The sequence below is a fragment of the Belonocnema kinseyi genome, chromosome 1, assembly GCF_010883055.1.
Source record: "Belonocnema kinseyi isolate 2016_QV_RU_SX_M_011 chromosome 1, B_treatae_v1, whole genome shotgun sequence".
In the NCBI taxonomy this organism is placed as follows: domain Eukaryota; kingdom Metazoa; phylum Arthropoda; class Insecta; order Hymenoptera; family Cynipidae; genus Belonocnema; species Belonocnema kinseyi.
This window is the reverse complement of record NC_046657.1, coordinates 57378569-57400167: the sequence shown is the minus strand read 5'-3', so window position 1 is coordinate 57400167 and position 21599 is coordinate 57378569. Positions and strand designations below refer to the sequence as shown.

The 21599-nt window shown below is 23.8% G+C and overlaps 2 protein-coding genes across 2 annotated transcripts in view; one reads left to right on the top strand and one right to left on the bottom strand.

Moving 5' to 3' along the window:
• Positions 1 to 1394, bottom strand: part of LOC117177880 (zinc finger BED domain-containing protein 4-like) — a 4897-nt gene extending 3503 nt beyond the window's left edge. Inside the window, exons 1-2 of the mRNA XM_033368935.1 lie at positions 1310 to 1394; positions 46 to 1016 (exon numbers count right to left, since the gene is read on the bottom strand). Of these exons, the coding sequence (XP_033224826.1) occupies positions 46 to 1016; positions 1310 to 1394 (1056 nt within the window). The remainder of the gene's footprint in view (positions 1 to 45; positions 1017 to 1309) is intronic.
• Positions 1395 to 5074: 3680 nt separating this feature from the next.
• The window catches only part of LOC117172170 (ribosomal protein S6 kinase beta-1), a 44431-nt gene continuing 27906 nt past the window's right edge, over positions 5075 to 21599 (top strand). Inside the window, exons 1-6 of the mRNA XM_033359998.1 lie at positions 5075 to 5489; positions 5640 to 5680; positions 18234 to 18408; positions 18490 to 18573; positions 20094 to 20227; positions 20323 to 20385. Coding sequence (XP_033215889.1) covers positions 5397 to 5489; positions 5640 to 5680; positions 18234 to 18408; positions 18490 to 18573; positions 20094 to 20227; positions 20323 to 20385 — 590 coding nt within the window. The 5' untranslated portion in view covers positions 5075 to 5396. The remainder of the gene's footprint in view (positions 5490 to 5639; positions 5681 to 18233; positions 18409 to 18489; positions 18574 to 20093; positions 20228 to 20322; positions 20386 to 21599) is intronic.

Here is a 21599-nt window from a genome sequence, read left to right as displayed (position 1 = left end):
ATAGTCGTCAAGTTTTTTAAGAAGCATTTGAATGATGGGAATCACAGATGATATGAGAGCCTGTGAGCTACTCATTTCATGAGTGGCTTCTTCAAAAGGTTTTAGTAGTTCAAGACAACATTCTATTACTCTCCACTTTTCTGGAAAAGTTGATTCCATTTTGTTGTCATTTGCGTAAAGGCTCAAAGCATCTTTTATCTTAGTAAAACGCTCAAACATGTAGTCTGTGCTATTCCAGCGCGTCACGCAATCCTGGAATACTTTCAAATGCTGTTGATTTAGCCTATCTTGAATTTTCTCAAGTTGCTTTTGAGCAATAGTTGAATGGTTAAAATGAGTTGAAATTTTTTTACATTTTTCTTTGACGTCTTTTATGTTTTCCTGTGATTGTAAACCATGTCTTATAGTAATCTGCATCTTATGAACGGTACAATCTAAGTCATCTGACAACGCTAATCGCATACCTCTTTTCATGTTGGAGTCCTCGTCTCGTACTATGAAATGGACTTTTTCAGTTGAAATATTCCATTCAGCAAGCATTGTCTTGAAGTTTTCTGCAATTATGTCACCAGTATGACGGTCATCAAAAGTCTCGAATTTTAATACAATTGACGATCGCTCAAATTTATCTGATATTCCGTGGCAAGTCAGACTAAGCAAAGAAGCACCTGAACTGGGATCTGTCCATATATCTGAAGTAAATGACATATAATCATAGTTTCCAATCATTTCTTTAACTTCCCCAGCCACTTTTTCATACAATTCATTGCACACGAAATCAGTAAAAAAAATGCGTCCTCTACAATTATATTTCGGAGTTAATTCTTGCACAAGACGGCGAAATCCAACTCCCTCCACAATGTTGAATGGTAAATTTTGAAGCGCTATCATTTCTCCAATAAGTTTATCAATCTTTTTCGAATTATTATTGTTAAATTTCCACTTTTTTTCTTTTTGTAGCGCTTCCTCCAACGAAAGCTGTTTCTTGGCTTCTTGTAAAGGAGTTACAATTTTATCTAAAACAAAGAAAAAAAAAATTTATTTGTTTGTTTGTGGATTCGAACAAATTTCCGGGCGTTTTGCATAAAAATTCGAAAAAAAATTTTTGTAATGCATTTTTGGACCATCCTACTGTACATTCGTTATTCCAATATTTCAAATACAACTACATACCTGCATCATCTTTTTTTTTTCTTCATCTTGTTCTCATTATTCGCGGTTTCGAATAGAAGAAACTCTTCCGGGTGCATTGATTTCAGGTGATTTTTCAAGGAAGTAGTAGTACGCCCCTTCCGCGAGTAACTTTTACCACATATTTTACACTCAGACTTCTCCGAATTATTTCTGTCTAATTTAAAGTAAGTCCAGATATTGCTTTTTAGTGGTGGCGTCATTATTTACTTTTTCACTCAGTATTCAAACACGAAATATTGATCAATTTCACACACACACAAAACACAATAAGCTCGGTTTTCAGAGACCGTATTAGGTAATTAATTATGCGCAATGAAATTCATGAGTCAAGTCACGACGATAACGAAACCAAAACAAACAAAACGTCGCCCTCATATGGCTCAATCAGCGAAAGAAAGCGAGCACGCGCCACTCTGCCACGCCCACTTTCTTTACATATCGTTACTTGTTGGCCGCTCTTGGGTAGCAGATCGACATCCGCATCCGCGAAAATTCCGCATCGATTGATGCGGATGTGGATGCAGATGCAGATGTCTAAATTCATGCGGAACATCCGCAATTGCGGATGCGGATTCGAATATTCGCAACACCCCTGATCTATGCTTATAATATCTTTGGATGAACAGCCCACATGCCTAGAGAAACACGCAGGTATTGGCCAATGTCGTTACCAAACATCCGCAACAAAAGAGAAAAAATTCTAATTGCTGTTCAAAACAAACATCAAAACACTTATTGCTGCATTATAATAAAGAACAAAAATATTTTACATTTTTATAAAAGTTTCTTTTTAAATTAAAATATAATACATTTTCAGACAAAGAATTCAAATTTCACGAAACGGCGACTAACCAATTGTTAGCATCGTGGCAATTTTCGTAGGCCACGTGACTGAATAATGCGAATTTGTTTTTCCAAGAATCTGAATTGCAACTTTCCAAGCGTGTCGAGTATTCGATTTAGATTGTTTCAAACAAAGAGGCGTCCCCAACAGTCGCAGCAGACGTAAACAACTCGTGTGCGTGCCGGCTACTATTTTGAAATAAAGAAAGTATTTAATTATATTATGTGAGAATGACGAAGTTCAATCTGCCGGTGGAAATTTTTCCTCGGGATGATGAGGGTGTTCTATTTTAACTTTTAAGTGGTGTTATGCAAGTGGAATTTAGATGTTTTATGCTGCAGTACCCGGTCAGTGACGAAGGAATGGAGAAATTTGTTTTATTTCTTTATTATTCGCTATAAAAAATATAGAACATTTTTGAAAACTTGTACTTTGAAATGTTATTTTAGTTAATAATAATGTTATATTTGTGAGATTCAGAACTGAGCAAGAAAAACTGACCGTACACAAAATATATATTTTTTAATTTTCAAACTGAATGACTGACAATTTGTCTCTATTTCACGAGTGAATTATATACTTTTATAATTAATTTGTATACAAAAAGCTGTTTTTCATATATTAAATTTGAATTTTTATAGAACTAAGACCCGATCAGATTGATAACCCTGGTGAGGGGTAAGCTCCCTCATTAAGGGTGACTTCGCATGATTGCAGAATTACGTTGCGTTTTGTGTAATGCGTCAATTCCCTAGACATTTTAGCCACTAATAATCCTCCTAGTTATTCAGAGATGTATTAGAGATGTATTATGTAATTGGCTGAAATGTCTAGTGATTTGATGCATTATGCAAAACGCAACGCAATTCTGTAATCATGGGACGCCACCCTAGATCAAGGATATATATAAAGGTTCATCCACCTGTTTGCCAAACACATTTTTTATCTCACACGAACATGTGACAATAGCATAACGTAGAATGCGGTAAACTTATGCTATTATCACATGTTAAAGGCAAATGAAAAAGGCTTTGGCATTTAGCGGCGGCACCGCTGGAAAAATGAACTATGGAAAACGAGCGCGAAATTTCAAACATGTAGTTTATGAAAAAAGAAGCAACTTATTTTATTGGAATATAATACCAACATTTAATCTCTGGATAAAGTAAAAAATTAATTATAAAATTAGTCCATTAAAAATTTAACAATTTAAAAAAATCATTGTTTTTGATAGCAAATTGCTCTTTTTTGGTAGAAAATTAACCTTTTTGGTGAATAATTGTTCTTTTTGGTTCAAAATTCATTTTTTCGGCAGAATATTTAACTCTTAGGTTCACGGCTCCTTTAGAAATTCAAATATTTGGTTGAAATTTCATTCATTTTGTTAAATTATTCTTCTCTTGGAAAATTACTCTTTTTGGCTGAAAATTAGATATTCAAATGAAAATTTATTTTTTTAACAGAAATCTATTTTTTGAGATGAAAATTTAACTATAAAAAACTTTTAAAATCCTCTACCTCGATACGCTCTTTCAGTAAGCAATAATGTTATATTTGTAAAATTCAGAACTATGCAAAAAAAACTAACCACAGTTAAGATATTCAAATGTTTGTCACCAAAATTTTATCGGGTCAAGTTTCTTTTCTTTAGTAGAAAATTTTTCTGTTTTTTTTGGTTTATTTTTGGTTGAAATATCAACCATTCAATTATAAGTTGTTTTTGTAGAAAATCATTCTTCTTGTATGCAAATTTAATTATTTTGGTTAAAAATGTAAATACTTTGTTAAAAATTTGTTTTTGTTAAAAATTCATTTTTTTCAAAATTTAACTATCTCGTTCAAACCTTCCTTTTCTCGGCTCAAAGTTATTTTTTAAACTGAAAAGTAAACTATGTCATTTGTGTTTATAAATGTTGTTTAGTTGCAAATTCATTCCTTTCGATTCAAATTCAACTATTTTATTGATGTTTTTTCTTTAAAAATTAACTTTGAAACCTAATTATTAAGTATTACATATAAATATTGTTTTTTTTTTTTTAAATTCAACTGCTTTTTATTAGATATAAAAATATCTGTTTGTTTGGAATATCAACTACATATTAAATTTTTGTTAAAAATTGGCATTATTTTGTGTCAAAATCAAACTCCTTTTTTTAAAGTGATGTTTTTGGTTGAAGATTCATTTCTTTAATTGACAATGCATTTCTATGGCTGAAAATACAATTATTATATTGCAAAATTCGCTTTTTTGTTAAAAATTAATGTTTTTTAACAGAAAATTTATTTATTTTATTTATGGTCGAAAGTGTGTTCTTCTTAAGTTAAAAATTCGCTTCTTTTGTTGCAAATTGTATATATTGTTTAAAAGTTTATTTTTTCATCTGAAAATTTCGCGATTCCATTTTTGGTTGCAAATTAATTTTTTTAGTTGAAAATTTAACCTTTTTCATCAGAGCCTTTTATATTTATTTGGAAATTTGTGTATTTTGTTGAAAAATTGTCTTTCTAGTAGAAACTTAATCTTCTTGTTTGTAAACTCATCATTTTGTTGAAATTCGAACAAGTGACCAGTACTTTAAATATTATATTTCTTCTCTTCAAACTAAATAATTTACTCTTTCGCTTTATTTTACAAGTGAACTATAATTTTTTAATAATTATTTGTTTAAAAAATTCGATTTATGATTTATTAAATTTAAATTTTCACAGAACTCGTACCCGAACAGATCGCGCACTCTGGTGAGTGGTAAACTACCCCGAAAAAAATAGAAAACTATACGTTCTCAGCCCTGTCTGTTTCTTCTATCCAATCTGAAATTCAAATGATTACATGTTAAAATCTTTCAGAGAAGATTTTTAACAAGCGACAACTGTTTTTTTTCTTTGTTGTCCAAATTTCTTTGACAATATGACATTCCCAAAACTCCTTAAACTAAATTTCAAAAAAATGTGTTTTTCGCACTTAATATCTAATAATTTCGAATTCTTTCTTTCCCCTCCCCCACCACCATCACCTTTTCCATCCCTGCCACTTCTTCCTGTTCTTCCCATGGAATAATGGAAGTTGGAAAATAGAAGAGAAAAATCAACTGAGAATTGCTAAACTGCTCAGAAGTTGGAAGCGTTGAAAGGGAAAACTGGAAAAGTGTCTGAAAGACAAAGACGGGATTTTTGTTGATTCGAAAAAGTCCCTTATTTTTATCTACTCTCGATCGAAATTTTCTCTTGATTCCGATTTATTCTGATAAAAATCGGTTGCAAAACACGTGACAGCTGATCAATCAAGTGAGATCAAGTACAAGCATACAAGTTGCATTTTGTGTAAATGTGAGTGATTTCGCGACAAAAGTACGAAAGCATGGCTGGTGTATTCGATATCGAACTTCACGAGGAGGAAAATAAAAACACAAATCAGGATGAATCCGATGACGACGTTATCGAACTCAAAGAGGTAAATTCCTTAAATGAATGGACGTTTTCCAGAGCAAAATGGATTCGCGATTTTAATCCAGATGCTCCAAAAAGAGCCTTTTCCTTTCACGAAGATTGAATGGCGATTTTGAGCAAATGACTGTAGGAAAATACGTTTTTTATTTTCCAGGGGGAGTACGACATGAGCCCTGATGTTAATTCCATGCTTCAGTAAGTACACAAACTTTTTTAGGTTAGAATTTCACTTCGTAGGTAAAGCAAAGGTTTTTGAGGTTAGGAAATTTTGAGGCCATCAACCTTGAAAATTAAAGTGCCTTTTGGATTTGTTTACTTTTTCAATACAGCTGTTTTCAGATTGAAACTTGAACGAAACTGCCTGTTTTCACGTGATCTTAGCAAATATTCAATAAAAGATTTTTATTTTATACTATTGAGAAAATTTAAAAAGGGATTTTATTTTAGAAAAAGAAAAACTTAAATAAAACAAGTGTGAAACTCAAAACGCTCAAAACTGAGAACCGAACTAATCTTCGTGTTCTTTGCAATCATATAAATAGAAAATATTTATTTTTTTAAATTTCTTCAATTAAAAAAAAATTAGAAGCTATTTAAATAATTTTTAAGAACAATTTTTGAAATCCAAAAAAAGCTCCCAATATTCATGTCTTTTGCAACTAAATAATTTATTAAAAAAAGGAAGAAACTCTCGATTTTCATGTTCTTTGCGATTAAATGCATAAATAACTAAAAAAAATATTAAACTCTGATACTTTTGTTCTTTAAAATTATATAAATAGAAACATTTGTAAAACGTCCTTTAATTTACAAATTTTTGAACAAAATGATTTGTAGAAAAAACTAAAAAGTTAGAAAAAACTTGCATGGTTTTTGACAGCATTTGCAGAAAAATTTATTTTTACTTAAAAATTACTAAATAATTTACAAAAAGAAATGAAAAAACTTATGATTTTCATATTTTTAGCAATTAAATAAATAAAAGTTTTTCTTAATTAAACAACTAAACAAATTTTAAAACTGGTTTTCGTTTTCTTAAAAATTATATAAATAAAAACATTTTTAAAAAACTCAAAAAAAATTTCTTTTAAACTCCGGTTATGTTTTAACGATTATTTTGATAAAAATGTATTTTTTAAAAGTATCTTAATTTGAATACTTAAAAAATTACAGAATAATTTACAAAAAAAAAGGAAAAAACTTCTTATTTTCATGTTTTTAGCAGTTAAATGAATGAAAACTTTTCTTAATTAAGTAACTAAGCAACTAAAAATTATTTTTTAAAAACCTGGTTTTCGTATTCTTCAATATTATATAAATTAAAAAATTGTTGAAAAGCTCAAAAAAAATTTTTTGTTTTACTCGTATTTATTTTTTAGCCATTATTTTAATAATTTATTATTTATATTTATATTATTTAATAAATTCCTATTTTAATAATTTTGAAAAAATTAAAAAATAATTTACAAAAAATAGGGAAAACAATTCTGATTTTCATGTTTTTAGCAATTAAATGAATAAAAACGTTTTTTAATTAACTAAGCAACTAAACCATTTTTTAAAACCTGGTCTTCGTTTTTTTAAAAATTATATACATAAAGCCCAGTTTTCATGTTTTAGCCATTGTTTTAATAAAAAAGTATCTTAATTTAAAAACTTGAAATACTACAAAATAATTTACAAAAAAAAGGGAAAAACTTCTTATTTTCATTTTTTTAGCAATTAAATAAATAAAAACTTTTCTTAATTGAGTAACTAAGCAACTAAAATTTAAAAAAAAAAACTGGTTTTCATGTTCTTCAATATTATATAAATAAATAAAAATTTTAAAAGTTCAAAAAAATTTTTTAACTTCAAGTTTTTAGGTTTTAACCATTATTTTAATAAAAACGTATTTCTCAAAATCTCTCAATTAAAAAAATTCAGAAATTACAAAATAATTAAAAAAAAAAAATTTTCTAACTCCTGATTTTCATGTTTTTGGAAATTAAATAATAACTTATCTTAATTAAGTAACTAAGCAACTAAAAATTTTTTAAAAAACTGGTTTTCATGTTCTTAAAAATTATAAAAATATTTTTAAAACGCTCAAAAATTTTTTTTCTAACTCTCAGTTATGTTTTAGCCATTATTTTAATTAAAATATATTTTAAAAAGAATCTTATTTTAAAAACTTAAAAAATTACAAAATAATTTACAAAAAAGGGCAAACTTCTTATTTTCATGCTTTTCACAATTAAATAAATAAAAAATTGTCTTAATTGAGCAACTAAGAAAATATATTTTTTTAAATTACCTTAATTTAAAAAAAATCACCTGATCTTTTTGTTCTTCAAAATTACACAAATAAAAACATTTTTAAAAAGTCCCTTGATTAAAAAAATGAAAAACTCTAAACAATTTACCGAAAAAGCTAAAATATTTTTTTCCCCGTTTTGACGTTTCAGCCATTATTTTAATAAAAACTTATTTTACAAAAATCTCTTTATTTAAAAACATAAAAATTCTAAAAATAATTTTTAAATTTCAAAAAAAAATCATCTCCGTGTTTTTTACAATCATGTAAAGAAAAATGGTTATTTTTTCAATTCCCTTTAATAAAAAAAATTCGAAACTATTTAAATAATTTAGCAAAAACTCCGAGTCTTATGTTTTTTGCCATTATTTAAATAAAAGTGTATTTTTAAAAAGGCTCCTAATTTAAGAACTTAAAAAATAACATAATTTTTTATAAAAAAAACTCCCGATTTTCATGATTCTCGCAATTAAATAAATAAAACAATTTTTCTTAATTAAAAAAGTGATTAAATTTTTTGTTTCAAACCCCGGGTCTTCCTGCTTTCAAAAATTATATAAATAAAAATATTTTTTTAATTTTCCTTAATTCAAAAAATCAAAAACTATAAATAATCTGTAGGAAAAACTAAAAAAAATTTTAACTCTGGGTTTTTATATTTTTGTCGTTATTTAAAACTTAAAAAAAAAATTTTAGTAAAAAAAGAAAAAAACTCGTGGCTTTCCATGTTTCTAAAAATTAAATAAATAAAAAAGTTCCTTAAATAAGTAAGCAATTAATTTTTTTTTAAAGAAATCTGGTCTTCGCGACCTTCAAAATTATATAAATAAAAACATTTTTTTTTAATTCTCTTCATTAAAAAATTTTTAAAGTTTAAATAATGTCGCGGAAAACCTAAAAAAAATTCAAAACACGGTTTATTTAATTTTTTTTTAATTCCCTTAATTAAAAAAATTAGAAACAATTTAAATGATTTGTAGAAAAAACTAAAAACTTAAGAGTTTTTATGTTTTAGCCATTATTTTAATAAAAACGTATTTAAAAAAATCTGTTTAAAACTTTCTTAATTCAAAAAAATTTTAAGTAATAAATAATTTATATAAAAAAGGAAAAAACTTCTATTTTTATGTTTTTTCCATTATTTTAAAAAAAAATTCAATTTTAAAAGTTAAGAAATTTGAAAAAAAATATTGTGTTCTTCACAATTTTATAAATAAAAACATTTTTAAAAAGTCTGTTAATTTAAAACTAAAGAAAAGGAAAAAAACTCAGTTTTTATATCCCTTCTAATTTACGAATCAAACAAGTTTCTTCATTAGAAAAATGAAAATTTTTTTTAAGAAATTATTTTAAAATTTGAAAAAACTTGGTCTATGTGTGCTTCACGATTATATAAATAAATTTTATTATTAAATGTCCCTCATAAGAAAATTAGAAACCATTATTATAATGAAAACCTATTTTTTAAGAAGTATCTTAATTACAAAAATGATTGAAATAACTCAATAATTTATTTTTAAGAAGGCAAAAAGTTCCGATTTCCATGTTCTTTACAATTAAATATATTTAATATTTTAAAATCTAGTATCCTATTTAAAAAATAATAACTAAACAAAAAATTTTTAAATTCTGGTCTTGGTTTTTTTCAAAATTCACCGAAAAAAATTGCAAAAAATTTCCAGTTCTTATGCTTTGTTCATAATTTTAATCAAACTTTTTTTTTAATCTCTTAATTTAAAAATCTAAACATAAGTAAATACTTTTAAAAAATTTGAAGAATAAAAATTATCCCCGTTTTCTTTACAGTCATTTAAATACAAACTTTTTTTTCTGTTTTAAACTAAATAATTTATTAATAAAAAAGGAAACACTACGTTAAAAAACAACTAAATAATTGGTACATAAAAAGAAAAACATGCGTTTTTCATTTTCCTTGTAATTTAATAATTAAAAGTGTTTTTCAATTTAAAAACCGAAAAAAAGAAATTTGAAAAATTTCGGTCTTTGTATTCTTTACATTTATATGAACAAAAGTTTATTTTTTTAAATTCTCCTTATTAAAAAAATTTTTAACTATCTAAATAATTAACTGGAAGAACTTCAAAAATGGAATAATTTTCACATTCTGTGTATTCTTTGCATTTATGTGAATAAAAACTTTTTTTTTCTTCCCATTATTTAAAAGAAAAGAAACTATTTAAATGATTTTAAGAAAAACCTAAAAATTTCCAAAAAAAACTTCCAGTTTTTATATTTTCAGACATGATTTTAATAAAAACGTATTATAAAAAATCTCTTAATTAAAAAAATTTAAAAGCAACTCAATAATTTATAAAACAAGGAAAAAATAAAGATCAAATCAAAATTATATGAATAACTTTTTTTATAATCCCTTTATTAAAAAAAATAGAAACTATTTAAATAATTAATAGGAAAAACTAAAAAAAAAATTTTAAACTTCGAGTTTTAATGGTTTTTTTCCATTATTGAAATAAAAAAATATTTTTCAAACCTTTCTTAATTTAAAACAATTTTAAATAATAAATAATTTATATAAAAAAGGGAAAAACCGGATTTTTATGTGTCTCATAATTAAATAAATTAAAAAGTTTCTTTATTAAAGAACTACCTTAAATAAAATTTTAAAAACTCTGTTCTTCATGATGCTAAAAATTACATAAATAAAAACAGTTTTAAAAAGTCCCTTCATTGAACAATAATAAAATAAAAAACTTAAAATAATTTACTGGAGAAAATAAAATAAATGAAAAACTTCCGATTTTCCACTTTCTTCTAATTTAATAATTAAAAAAGTTTCTTAATTAAAAAAGTAAAAAATGTTCAAAAATGAATATTTTTACAAAACTTAATTAATTCCCCTGATTAGAAAATTTTTTAAACTATCTCAATAATTTACAGGAAAAACTTAAAAATTGGCATAACTCAATTTTTATGTTCTGCATATTCTTTACACTTATGTAAATAAAAACATTTATTTGCTTAAATTCCCTTAATTTAAAAAATTAGAAACTGTAAATAATTTATAGGAAGAACTAAAAAAAAACTTAAAAACTTCGAGTTTTTATGTTTTTTGCCATTATTTAAATAAAAAAATATTTTTAAAGCCTCTGTGAATTTAAAAAAAGTTTAGGTAATCATAGATAATTTATATAAAAAAGGAAAAATCTCCCGGTTTTAATTTTCTTCACAGTTAAATAATCCAATTTCTTAATTAAAAAACTAAAAAATTTGAACAAAAAAAACTTGGTCTTTGTGTTCTTCAAAATGAGATAAATAAAAGCATTTTTAAAAAGTCCCTGAATAAAAAAATTACAAACTTTAAATAATTTATAGAAAAAACTAAAAAAAAATTTAAAAACTCCGAGTATGATGTTTTTTGTGATTATTTAAATAAAAACGTATTTTCAAAAAGACTCTTGATTAACAAATGAATAACTAAAAAATTTGAAGAAAAAAAATCATCGTGTTCTTCAGAATCATATAAATAAAATATATTTGTTTGCATGCCCTTAAATAAAAAGAATTAGAAAGTATCTAAATAATTATCGGGAAAATTTTTTTTTAAATCCATTTATTTTTTTTGAATAATATGAATGAAAAAGTGTTTTTAAAAATTTTTTTAAAAATGTCCCTTACTAATAAAATTAAAAACTATCAAAATATGTCATTTATATGAAAAACTAAAAAATGTCTAAACTTCCAGTATTCAGTTTTAGTTATTATTTTTATAAAAACGCATTTTTAAAAAACCTCTTAATTTAAGAACTTAAAAAATAAATCAATAATTTATTTTTTAAAAAAAGGGAAAAAACTTCCGATTTTCATGTTTCTCGCAATTAAATAAATAAAAAAGCTTCTGAATTAAAAAAGGAAAATTAAAAACATGAAATATTTTAAACTAAAAAATTTTGTTAACTCCGATTTTGTATTATTTTTCCATCTTTTTAATTCAAACGTATTTTTGAAAACGCCCTTAATTTAAAAACTTAAAAAAAACTAAATAATTTATTTAAAAAAAGGGAAAAACTCCCGGTTTTCATGTTCCTTGTAATTTAATTAATTAAAATTGGGAAAAAACCGGTCTATGTATTCTTCATAATTATATAAATAAAAATATATTTCTTTAAATTAATTTGAATTTGAATTTAATTAAATTTTTTTATTAAAAAAGTTTCTTGATTAAAAAACTGAAAAATATTAAACAATAAATAATTTGACAAAAGTCGATCTTTGTTTTTTTTTAATTATATAAATAAACACATTTTTAAAAAGTGCCTTAATTTACAAACTGAAAAACTAAATGATTTATAGGAAAATATCAAAAATTACAAAAAAAAACTTCAGTTTATTATGTTTTTTGTCATTATTTAAATAAAAACCTATTTTTAAAAGGTCTAATTTAAAATCTTTAAAAATATAGGAAAAGCTAAATAAATTATTTAAAAAAAAATAAAAAAGCTCCCGGTTTATATATTCTTTGTGATTAAATAAATAATAATTAACGACAAAAATGGAAAAACCCTGGTCTTCGCGTTTTTTACAATTATACAAATAAAAAGATTTTTAAAGTGTCGCTTAATCAACAAAAATAACTAAATAATTTATAGAAAAAAATCTTAAACTCCCGTTTTTCATTTTTTTTGCAATTAATAAATAATAATAAAATAGTTACATAATGAAAAAGTAAATATGTTAAAAAAATAAATAATTAAATATTTGAAAAAACTCCTATTCTTCGTTTTTTTTATTAATTATAGAAATAAAAGCACAATTGTAAAAAGGCTCTTAACTGAGTAAAAAGGCTCTTAACCTGGTTTTCTTGATCGTCGCAATTAAACAAATAATAAAAAAGTTTTTTAAGTATAAAACTGAATATTTTGATCAAATAATGAACTAAAAAATGTAAAAAAAAATCCGGTTCTTCGCAATTCAATCTTTTAAAAGAATATTAATTATAAGCAAATTAATATAAATAAATAACTAAAATAATAAGAAATCTGAAAAACTTCTGATCTTAATATTTTTTTCAGCAGTATATAAATTAAAACGTATTTTTAAAAAGTCTCTTAATTATGAATCTTACACAATTAAACAATAGCTAAATGATTTATAGAAAAAAAAACGAAAAAAATACAAATAATTCTCAATTTCCATATTCTTTTCAATTAAATAAATAGTAAGAAAGTTTTTCAGTTAAAAAAGCGAATGAATAAAACAACAATTTGATAACCAAACATTTTAATTTGGAAAAACCATCGGTCTTTCTGTTTTTTCATTATTAGATAAAGAAATGAAATCTTAAAAAGTCTCTTAATTATTAAAATTAAAATATATATTTCCGGTTTTCATGTCTTTTTGACAATGATATAAATAAAACATTTTTAAAAAGTCTCGTATTTAAAAAATCTGAAAAATCACCAAATAAATAAATTATTCACTGAAAAAACCAAACAATTTTTTTTTAACTACCGGTTTTCATGTTTTCCGCAATAATTAACGAAATAACAAAAGAGTTACTAAATTTAAAAACTGAATAATTTTAAAAATATAAATCATTTAAAAAATTTTTTAACTCTTCATGTTCTTCACAATTATATAAATATAGATAGATTTTAAAAATCCCCTTAAAAAATGAAAAAAATAACAAAATTGAGTTAATTCAAATATAATTTTTTTTTAATTTTATTTACCTGTGTTTTTTTCGTAAGACAGGATTGTATTAAAAGTTTTAGAAAGTTGAAAATTATCTCATTATAAATTTAAAGTGTACAGATTTTGGACATTCTAATGTGATTATTTTAGTACTTTTAACTCAAATTTCTAGTTCGAATCCATTTTCCTCGTGAATATTTTCAGTTTAATACCAAAGGTCAAAATTTTACCTAAAATTGAATTTTTTTTAAATGAAAACAAATCTCGAGTTATAATCTATATTCCAGGGTTTTTTTATTTATAGAAAAGTCTAGAGTGTTGAGAATAAAATTTGATGTCCCTGATATCAAAATAGTTAATATCAAAAGTAGATTTTCATCAATGAGTCTCCACTTTGTTATTAATAACATGTAGGTCACCCAAATGTGCAAGGCACGAAGTTCGTTTGACGATGTCGAATTTTTGATCTTTCAAAATTAAACTAACAATAAATTCGATTTCAGGGCTCGGACGATGCATTAAAAACTGAATTTCGTTCAAAAATTAATACATCAAATTCAAAGATTTTTTTTATTTTTAATTTAATTTATTGAAAGTTTTATTGTATGTAATTCAAGAAAAGTAAAAAAAAAATTGCGTCTTCTTCCATTTCGCTCCCTGGTTTTTTAAATTTTAATACAAAATAAATATTTTAAGTAAAGATTTTTAAATATTTTAATGATGTCAAATCAAAGTTTCGACATAAAAATTTACCTTTGAACAAATAGAATTTTTAAACAAAAAGATATCTTTCTTAATTCTTTCTTAATAAATAATTCTTTCTTATAGTTAAATTTTTGAACTAAAAAAAAAACACTATTAACTAAAGTAAGGATTTTTTCAAACAAAAGATTATTTATTAACAAAATAATTACACTTTTAACAAAATTTCGGTTATTGATTAATTTTATATCAAAAATGACGAACTTTCAACTAAATACATAAATTTTCAACACAATAGTTAAATTTATAATTAAAGAAATGCATTTTCTACTAATATGCGGGATTTTTAACAAATCAACGAAATTGTACCAAAATGATTTTTTTGGTTATTGACTAATTTTTTATGGAAAAGATGAACTGTCAACAAAATACATGAATTTTCAACAAAAAAGTTCAATTTTGAAACAAAGAAATGAATCTTCGACAAAATAATTAAACTTGTAACCAGAGGAAAGCATTTTTACCTAAAATGAGGAATTAAAAAAAAAAGTAGTTTTCAACGAAATTCATTAATTAATTTTCATTACTGATTAATTTTGTATAAAAAGTGACAAACTTTCAACAGAATACATCAATTTTTAACACAATAGTTATATTTTTAAATAAAGAAATGAACTTTTCTGCTAAAATGCGGAATTTAAAAAAATAATTCTACCAAAATTATTTTATTAAGTTTGGTTCTTGACTAATTTTTTAACAAAAACACGAACTTTTAACAAAATATTAAAATTTTCCAAAAAAGTTGAATTTTTAACAAAGAAAGAAATTCTTTTTTTACCAAAATTAATTAAATAATTTTGGTTATTAATTTTCTATCCAAAAATACAAATTAAAAAAAAAAAAATACATGATTTTCCAACAAAATAGTTAAATTTCGAACCAAAGGAAATAATTTTTAACAAACAAAAATTGTCTGCCAAAATTAATTAATTTTGCCTATTTATCAATTTTCTACCAAAAAAGACGAATTTTCAACAAAATAGTTAAATTTGTATCTAAAGAAATTAACTTACTACTCAAATGCAGATTTTTTAAAAACAGAAATTCTGCCAAGCTTATTTTTTTAATTTTGGTTATTGACTAATTTTTACCAAACAGAAGAACTTTCAACAAAATATGTAAATTTTCAACAAAATTAGTTTAATTTTTAACAAAAGAAAGAATGAATTGCTTATCCAAATTAATTAATTTTGGTTATTAATTTTCTATCCAAAAGGACAAATTTTTAAAAAAATACATAATTTTTTAACGAAATAGTTAAATTTCGAACCAAAAAAATGAATTTTCAACTAAAATAAGGAATTTTTTAACAAACTTAAAAGTTGAACTTTCAACAAAATACTTAAATTTTCAACAACAAAAATTGAATTTTTGACCAAAGAAAAAATACATTTTTACCTAAATTAATTAATTAATTTTCTGTTCAAAAATACAAATTTTTAACGAAATACATGATTTTCCAACAAAATAGTTACATTTCTATCCAAAGAAAGGAATTTTCAACTAAAATAAGCAATTTTTAAGAAACAAAAAATGTCTACCAGAATTTATTAATTTATTTTGGTTATTTATTAATTTTCTGCAAAAAACGAATGATTTTTTTTACAAAATGTATCAATTTTCAAAAAAATAGTACAAATTTTTATTTAAAGAAATAAAGTTTCTACTAAAATGCGCAATTTTGAACAACAAAAATTTTACCAAGATTATTTTTTTAACTTTGTTTATTGGCTAATTTTTTAATAAAAAGATGAACTTTCAACAAAATACGTAAATTTTCAACAACAAAAGTTGAATTTTTAACCAAAGAAAAATTCAATTTTTTACCTAAATTAATTAATTTTCTGTCCAAAAATTAAAATTTTTAACGAAATACATGAATTTTCAACAAAATAGTTAAATTTGTAACTAAAGAAATGAATTTTCAACAAAAAGAAGGAATTTTGAACAAACTAAGCAGGCGTAATTTTATTTAATTTTTAACAACAAAAATTCTACCAAGATTATTTTTTTAACTTTGCTTATTGGCTAATTTTTTACCAAAAAGATCAACTTTGAAAAAAATACTTAAATTTTCAAAAAAATTGTTGAATTTTTAACCAAAGGAAAAATTAATTTTCTATGAAAATTATTTAATGAAGTAATTTTGCTTATTAGTTTTCTATCCAAGAATACTAAGTTTTAATAAAATACATGAACTTCCAACAAAAAAGTCAAGTTTGTAACCAAAGAAATAAATTTTCTACTAAGAAAAGGAATTTTTTAACAACAATAAAAATGTTATACCAAAATTCATTGATTAATTTTGGTTTTTCATTAATTTTCTACCAAGCAGGAAAAAATGTCAACAAAATATTTAAATTTTATGTTATTTTTATAGTCATTGACTAATTTTTGACTAAAAAGATAACCTTTCAATCAAATATTAAAACTACTTTTTTTTTAATTTTTGAACAAGAAAACGAATTTTCAACATAATACTTCAATTTTTCTTGGTTGAAAATTAATCTTCTGGACTAAAAATTGATCTTTTTTGTTGAAAATTTTATTTTTTGGTCAAAAACTTATTTTTTGGGTTGCAAATTCTACTGTTTAGTAAAAATAAAAATTTGTTTGAAGGTGCATCATTTTAGATAAAAGATCATTTCTCTGGTTTAAAATTTAAAAAATCAGATTGAAAATTGTTTTTTTTTTTAATGAATTTTTTGGTGTGCTAAAAATTTAGTTATTTCACTTTTGCGTTGAAAATTTACCTATTTTTGTTGAAAACTCGTTTTTTTTAGCCGAAAATTTAATTATTTTGTTGGAAAGTGCATAATTTTGGGTTGTAATTTCAACTTTTTTTTTAATTCGTATTTATGACCTAAACACTTAACATTTTGGATATGATTTTTTTCTTTATTGATTGAAAAATCTTTCTTGGTTTTTATTTATTTATTTTTATTGTTTGAAAATGTTATTATTTTAACTGAAGAATGTAAAAATAAAAATTTTAATTAATAAATCTCATATTTTTGTCACGAGCTTTTATAAATTAAAATTTAATAAAAATTACGGCATTTACCGAAATCGGAAAAAAATAAATAAATATGTAAATAAATACGGTGAAATAAAAATTATATCTTAAAATATTTTTTATAATTGACGCTTAGGTTGCCCTTATAAAATTTTTTCTAATAATTGAATGGTCTTTTTTGTTCAAATTATAATTTCAAGGGGTTCATGATTTTGAATACATGATAAAAATTTCGAACGAATATTTATTTTTTGAGTTTATTTGTTGATTGGTTCTTAAGATTATAGAATTTTCATTTTCCTAAGGTTTTTGAGAGAATTCCAAATGATTTTAGATGATTTCGGAAATGTCGAAAAAGTATCATTTTTTAATTTTACAGGAGTTTATTAAATTTTAGGAAAGAGTTCGAATCATTTTAGAAGATACTTAGGACTTTTAGAAAAAATAAAATTTTTAACGATCCCAAATAATTTTTAACATCTTTTTTAATCTTTTAAGGTTAAGAAATTGCTTATAAATCATCCAGATTTTTTTCGATATTTGTCGAAATCTTTGTAAATGTTTTGAAATATTCTTCAATTTGTTTTAAAAATTAATTTTTCAAATAAAAAAGTCGTTCAAAATTTGCTTTTAATTTCTTGAACTTTTCAAATATTTAAAAACCATTTTTAAAACCTTTAAAGCTGCGTAATATCTTCTAAAATTATTCAAATTTTGGCCAAAATTTTCTTAAAATTATGAAAAATTAAAAAAATTTACTCCAATTCTACCAGATTCTGTTTTAATAATTTTGGAAATCTTCTAGAATATTTTAAACTCTTTCTATATATTCTTTCAAAACCTTTTTCGAAATTTGAAGAAGTAATTGAAAATATTTAAAAAGATTTGTCAATTTTCTTTTAAAATTTATTTTTCAAAATCAGTTTAAAATTTCCCAGGAATGTTAATAAATTGTTTTATTATCGTGAAACCTTTAAAAAAAAATGAAATGACATTTTTAGATCCGAAAATGTCGAAAGAGTTCAACTTTCTGAGCAAAACGTGAATCCTGGTCAGGAAAAAACGGGTCCTCAGGATTTCGAATTATGCAAGATTTTAGGCGAAGGCGGATACGGAAAAGTTTTCCAAGTTCGGAAAGTCACTGGGAAGGACAGAGGAAGCATTTTTGCGATGAAGGTCTGCAAATTTCCTAGATTTTTTAAGTTTTTTTTTTTTCAAAAATTTAATAGCAACACGAAAAAAAATGGTTAATTTCAGGTATTACGAAAAGCGTCGATCATTCGAAACCAAAAAGACACAGCACACACCAAAGCAGAAAGAAATATCTTAGAAGCTGTAAAGGTAAAAATTGGAATAATAATTTTAATTACAATTTCAAAAATTAAATTGAGAATTTTTTTCTTTTTTTTTAGTAAAAAAAGGGGACTGTGATTTAAAATTTTCTTCATTTTTTTTTTTCGATTGTCGTTTAAAAAAAATGAATGCAAAAAGAGAGGTAATTAAAATTGACCTTTTTTTTTTCTTTTTTTTTTTTAATGAAAAAATTAGGAAAGAAAAAGGAACCAACCATCAAATCCCCTTCCTTTTTTCTCTTGTCTATTTTTTTAATCACAATTTAAAAACATTTGCGAAAAAAAAAAGAAAATAGTTTTTTAGTTTTTCTTCTCTGTTTTTGTTTGATCGAAGAAAAAGGAAAAAAGAAGCCAACTTTTAATTTCCCTTCTTTCGTTTTTATCTTTTCTTTTCCTTTTTTTTAAATTAAAAATTAAGTACATTTATAAAGACCTTTCATAGATCTAAATTTTTGTAAATGTTTTTTAATTCTCTATTTTTTTCTTTTTAAATCAAGATAAGAAAAAATGTTTTTTTATCGTGAGTTAAAAAAATATATAAAATAAAAGACAAGAGAAAAAAAGAAGTGATTTTGAAGGTTGTCTTATTTTTGTTTCCTTTGTTTTTCATTTTTCTAATTAAAAAAAAAGAAGCCTCTTGTCTGTGTTTATTGATTTTTTAATCACAATCAAAAACATTTAGAAAAATCTCTCTTAAATTTAGATTTTTGCAAATGTTTTTTTTTCGTGATTTAAAAAATAAATAAAAATTAAAAAAGGGCCAGATAAAAAAAAGTAGAACAGATATTTGGAGATTGCCTTTTTTTTAAATTACAATAAACAACATATAGGAAATTCGAGATTGCTTTCTTTCTACCTCTGCTTTTGATAAATTAATTTAAAAAATTTTAATTGAAAAAAAAATAAAAAACAATTACAAAAATCCATTTTGAATCAAAATTTTTATAAATGTTTTTAAATTGTGATTTAACCAAAAATCTCCAAATCCCTTTCCCGATTTTGTTCTCGCGTCAATTTTTTTAAAATATTTTTTATACATTTCTTTAATCACAATAAAAAAGCCATACGTCTTTTTTCAATAAAAAAAGAAATAAAAAAGTAGGAAATGGAATTTTTATTTCTATTTCTTTTCTCTGTTTTTTATTTTTTAAATATTTAAAAAAAGGAAGGAAAAAGTAGGCAACCTCCGAATCGCGTTTCTTCTGTTTTAAGTTTCTTTTTTAAATCACGATCCAAAAAATTTATAAAAATTTGGGTTCGAGATTTTTTCAATGGTTTTTTTGCTGCCCAATGCCTTTTCTTCTCGTCTTATTTTTTATAATCGCAATTAAAAAATGAATTTAAAAAAACTGAATTTCAGAGAGATTTTTGTAAATATTTTTTAATTGTGATTGAAAAGAAAAAAAACAGGATTTTCACTTTTTCTTCTTTTTTTTTTAATTTACAAAATTTTCGTGATTATATTTGAATCAAATAATCATTTATATACGAAAAAAAAATGTCTTTCAGCATCCCTTTATCGTTGATTTAATGTACGCTTTCCAAACTGGAGGAAAATTATATCTAATTTTGGAATATCTATGTGGAGGAGAACTATTTACGTATTTAGACCGTGAGGGAATTTTTCTAGAAGACACTGCATGGTAGGTTTTTATTTATTTTTTATAATTAAATAATTTTTATTTTAAATTCGGTTTTTAATAAATATTTTTTTATCTTAATAATTATTATTTCACAGCTTTTACCTTTCGGAAATAATTCTGGCTCTACAGCATCTACACAATCAAGGAATAATTTACAGGTATAGTAATTTATTTTATATGATTTTTTTCCATTTAATGAAAAATAAAATAATTTCTTTATTTTGTAAAATTTTATTTTTATAAAAAAATAAAGCCATCTTTCCTAGTTGTTTTACGGAAACTAGTTCTTATTTTGACTCGAGTTGCTAAGATTTCTCATAAGATTTATAATTTATAATAGAAAATAAAAATTAGTTAACATTTACTATTGTTGTTAACATTTTCATAAACAAATTCTCATTTGTAATGTATTTTTCTCACAGCTCGATTGTTTTTTCTGACCAAAACTGATTTATAATTGACTTTAAAGGCCTTTTTTAACTTTAAGATTGATCAAGAATAAACAATATGTGTTGTTAATAACCATTTTTATAAACAAATGTCGCAGTCACTCGGTTTCCGTAGAAAAAATGTTGTTTTTTCAAGTATTATCGAAATTACATTTTCTGCGACGCTTAACCGAAATAATTAAAACAAATAGTACATTACATTACAAGGGACGAATAAGTTCCCTCCCGGCGGAGAGGTTGCAGCCGAGGGGGGCGATCCGCCGGAAAGGGGCCTTCGACATTCGTCCTGTGTAATGTATACTATTTTTCTTCCTATCCGGCCGAAAATTCGTCGTTTAGTTAAAATTTCCAATCAAAAGCGCGTGAGACACGTAAGACTCGTCTGCTATGAAGTCGCGGCCATGTTTTTATTTCCTTCCCTGCAGCTAAGTCAGCCGACATAAACTACGCGTAGCCAGAAGCATGATATAATTTATTATATGGCAGAAAACAAGAAGCTGAAGAAGCGAAGGGTTTGCCAGCAGCCGCTAACATTTACGACCCGAGCGAAGCGAGGGTTGTTTTTCTTAATTTTTAAAATTTTTTAAAATAGATAAAATTTTGATTTTAATGCCAAAAATTAAGAATAATTAAATAAATAAATTTGACGGTATTTTAATTTAATTATTTAATTAATAAAATAATTATATTAATACAATATTATTAATTATTTATTAAGATAATTATTATGATCAGTACACTTTCGATTTTTGATCCCCAATCGGTTCCCTCGTGCCATTAATGAACTCTTTTAGAATCTTTTGTTTTGACGATCTATCAAATAGCAATCCAAAGATAAAACTGAATAATTGAACCAATGTAACAGATACAATAATCACACAAATTATACTACGCTTGTCAGTTTTATACTATTTACTATTCAA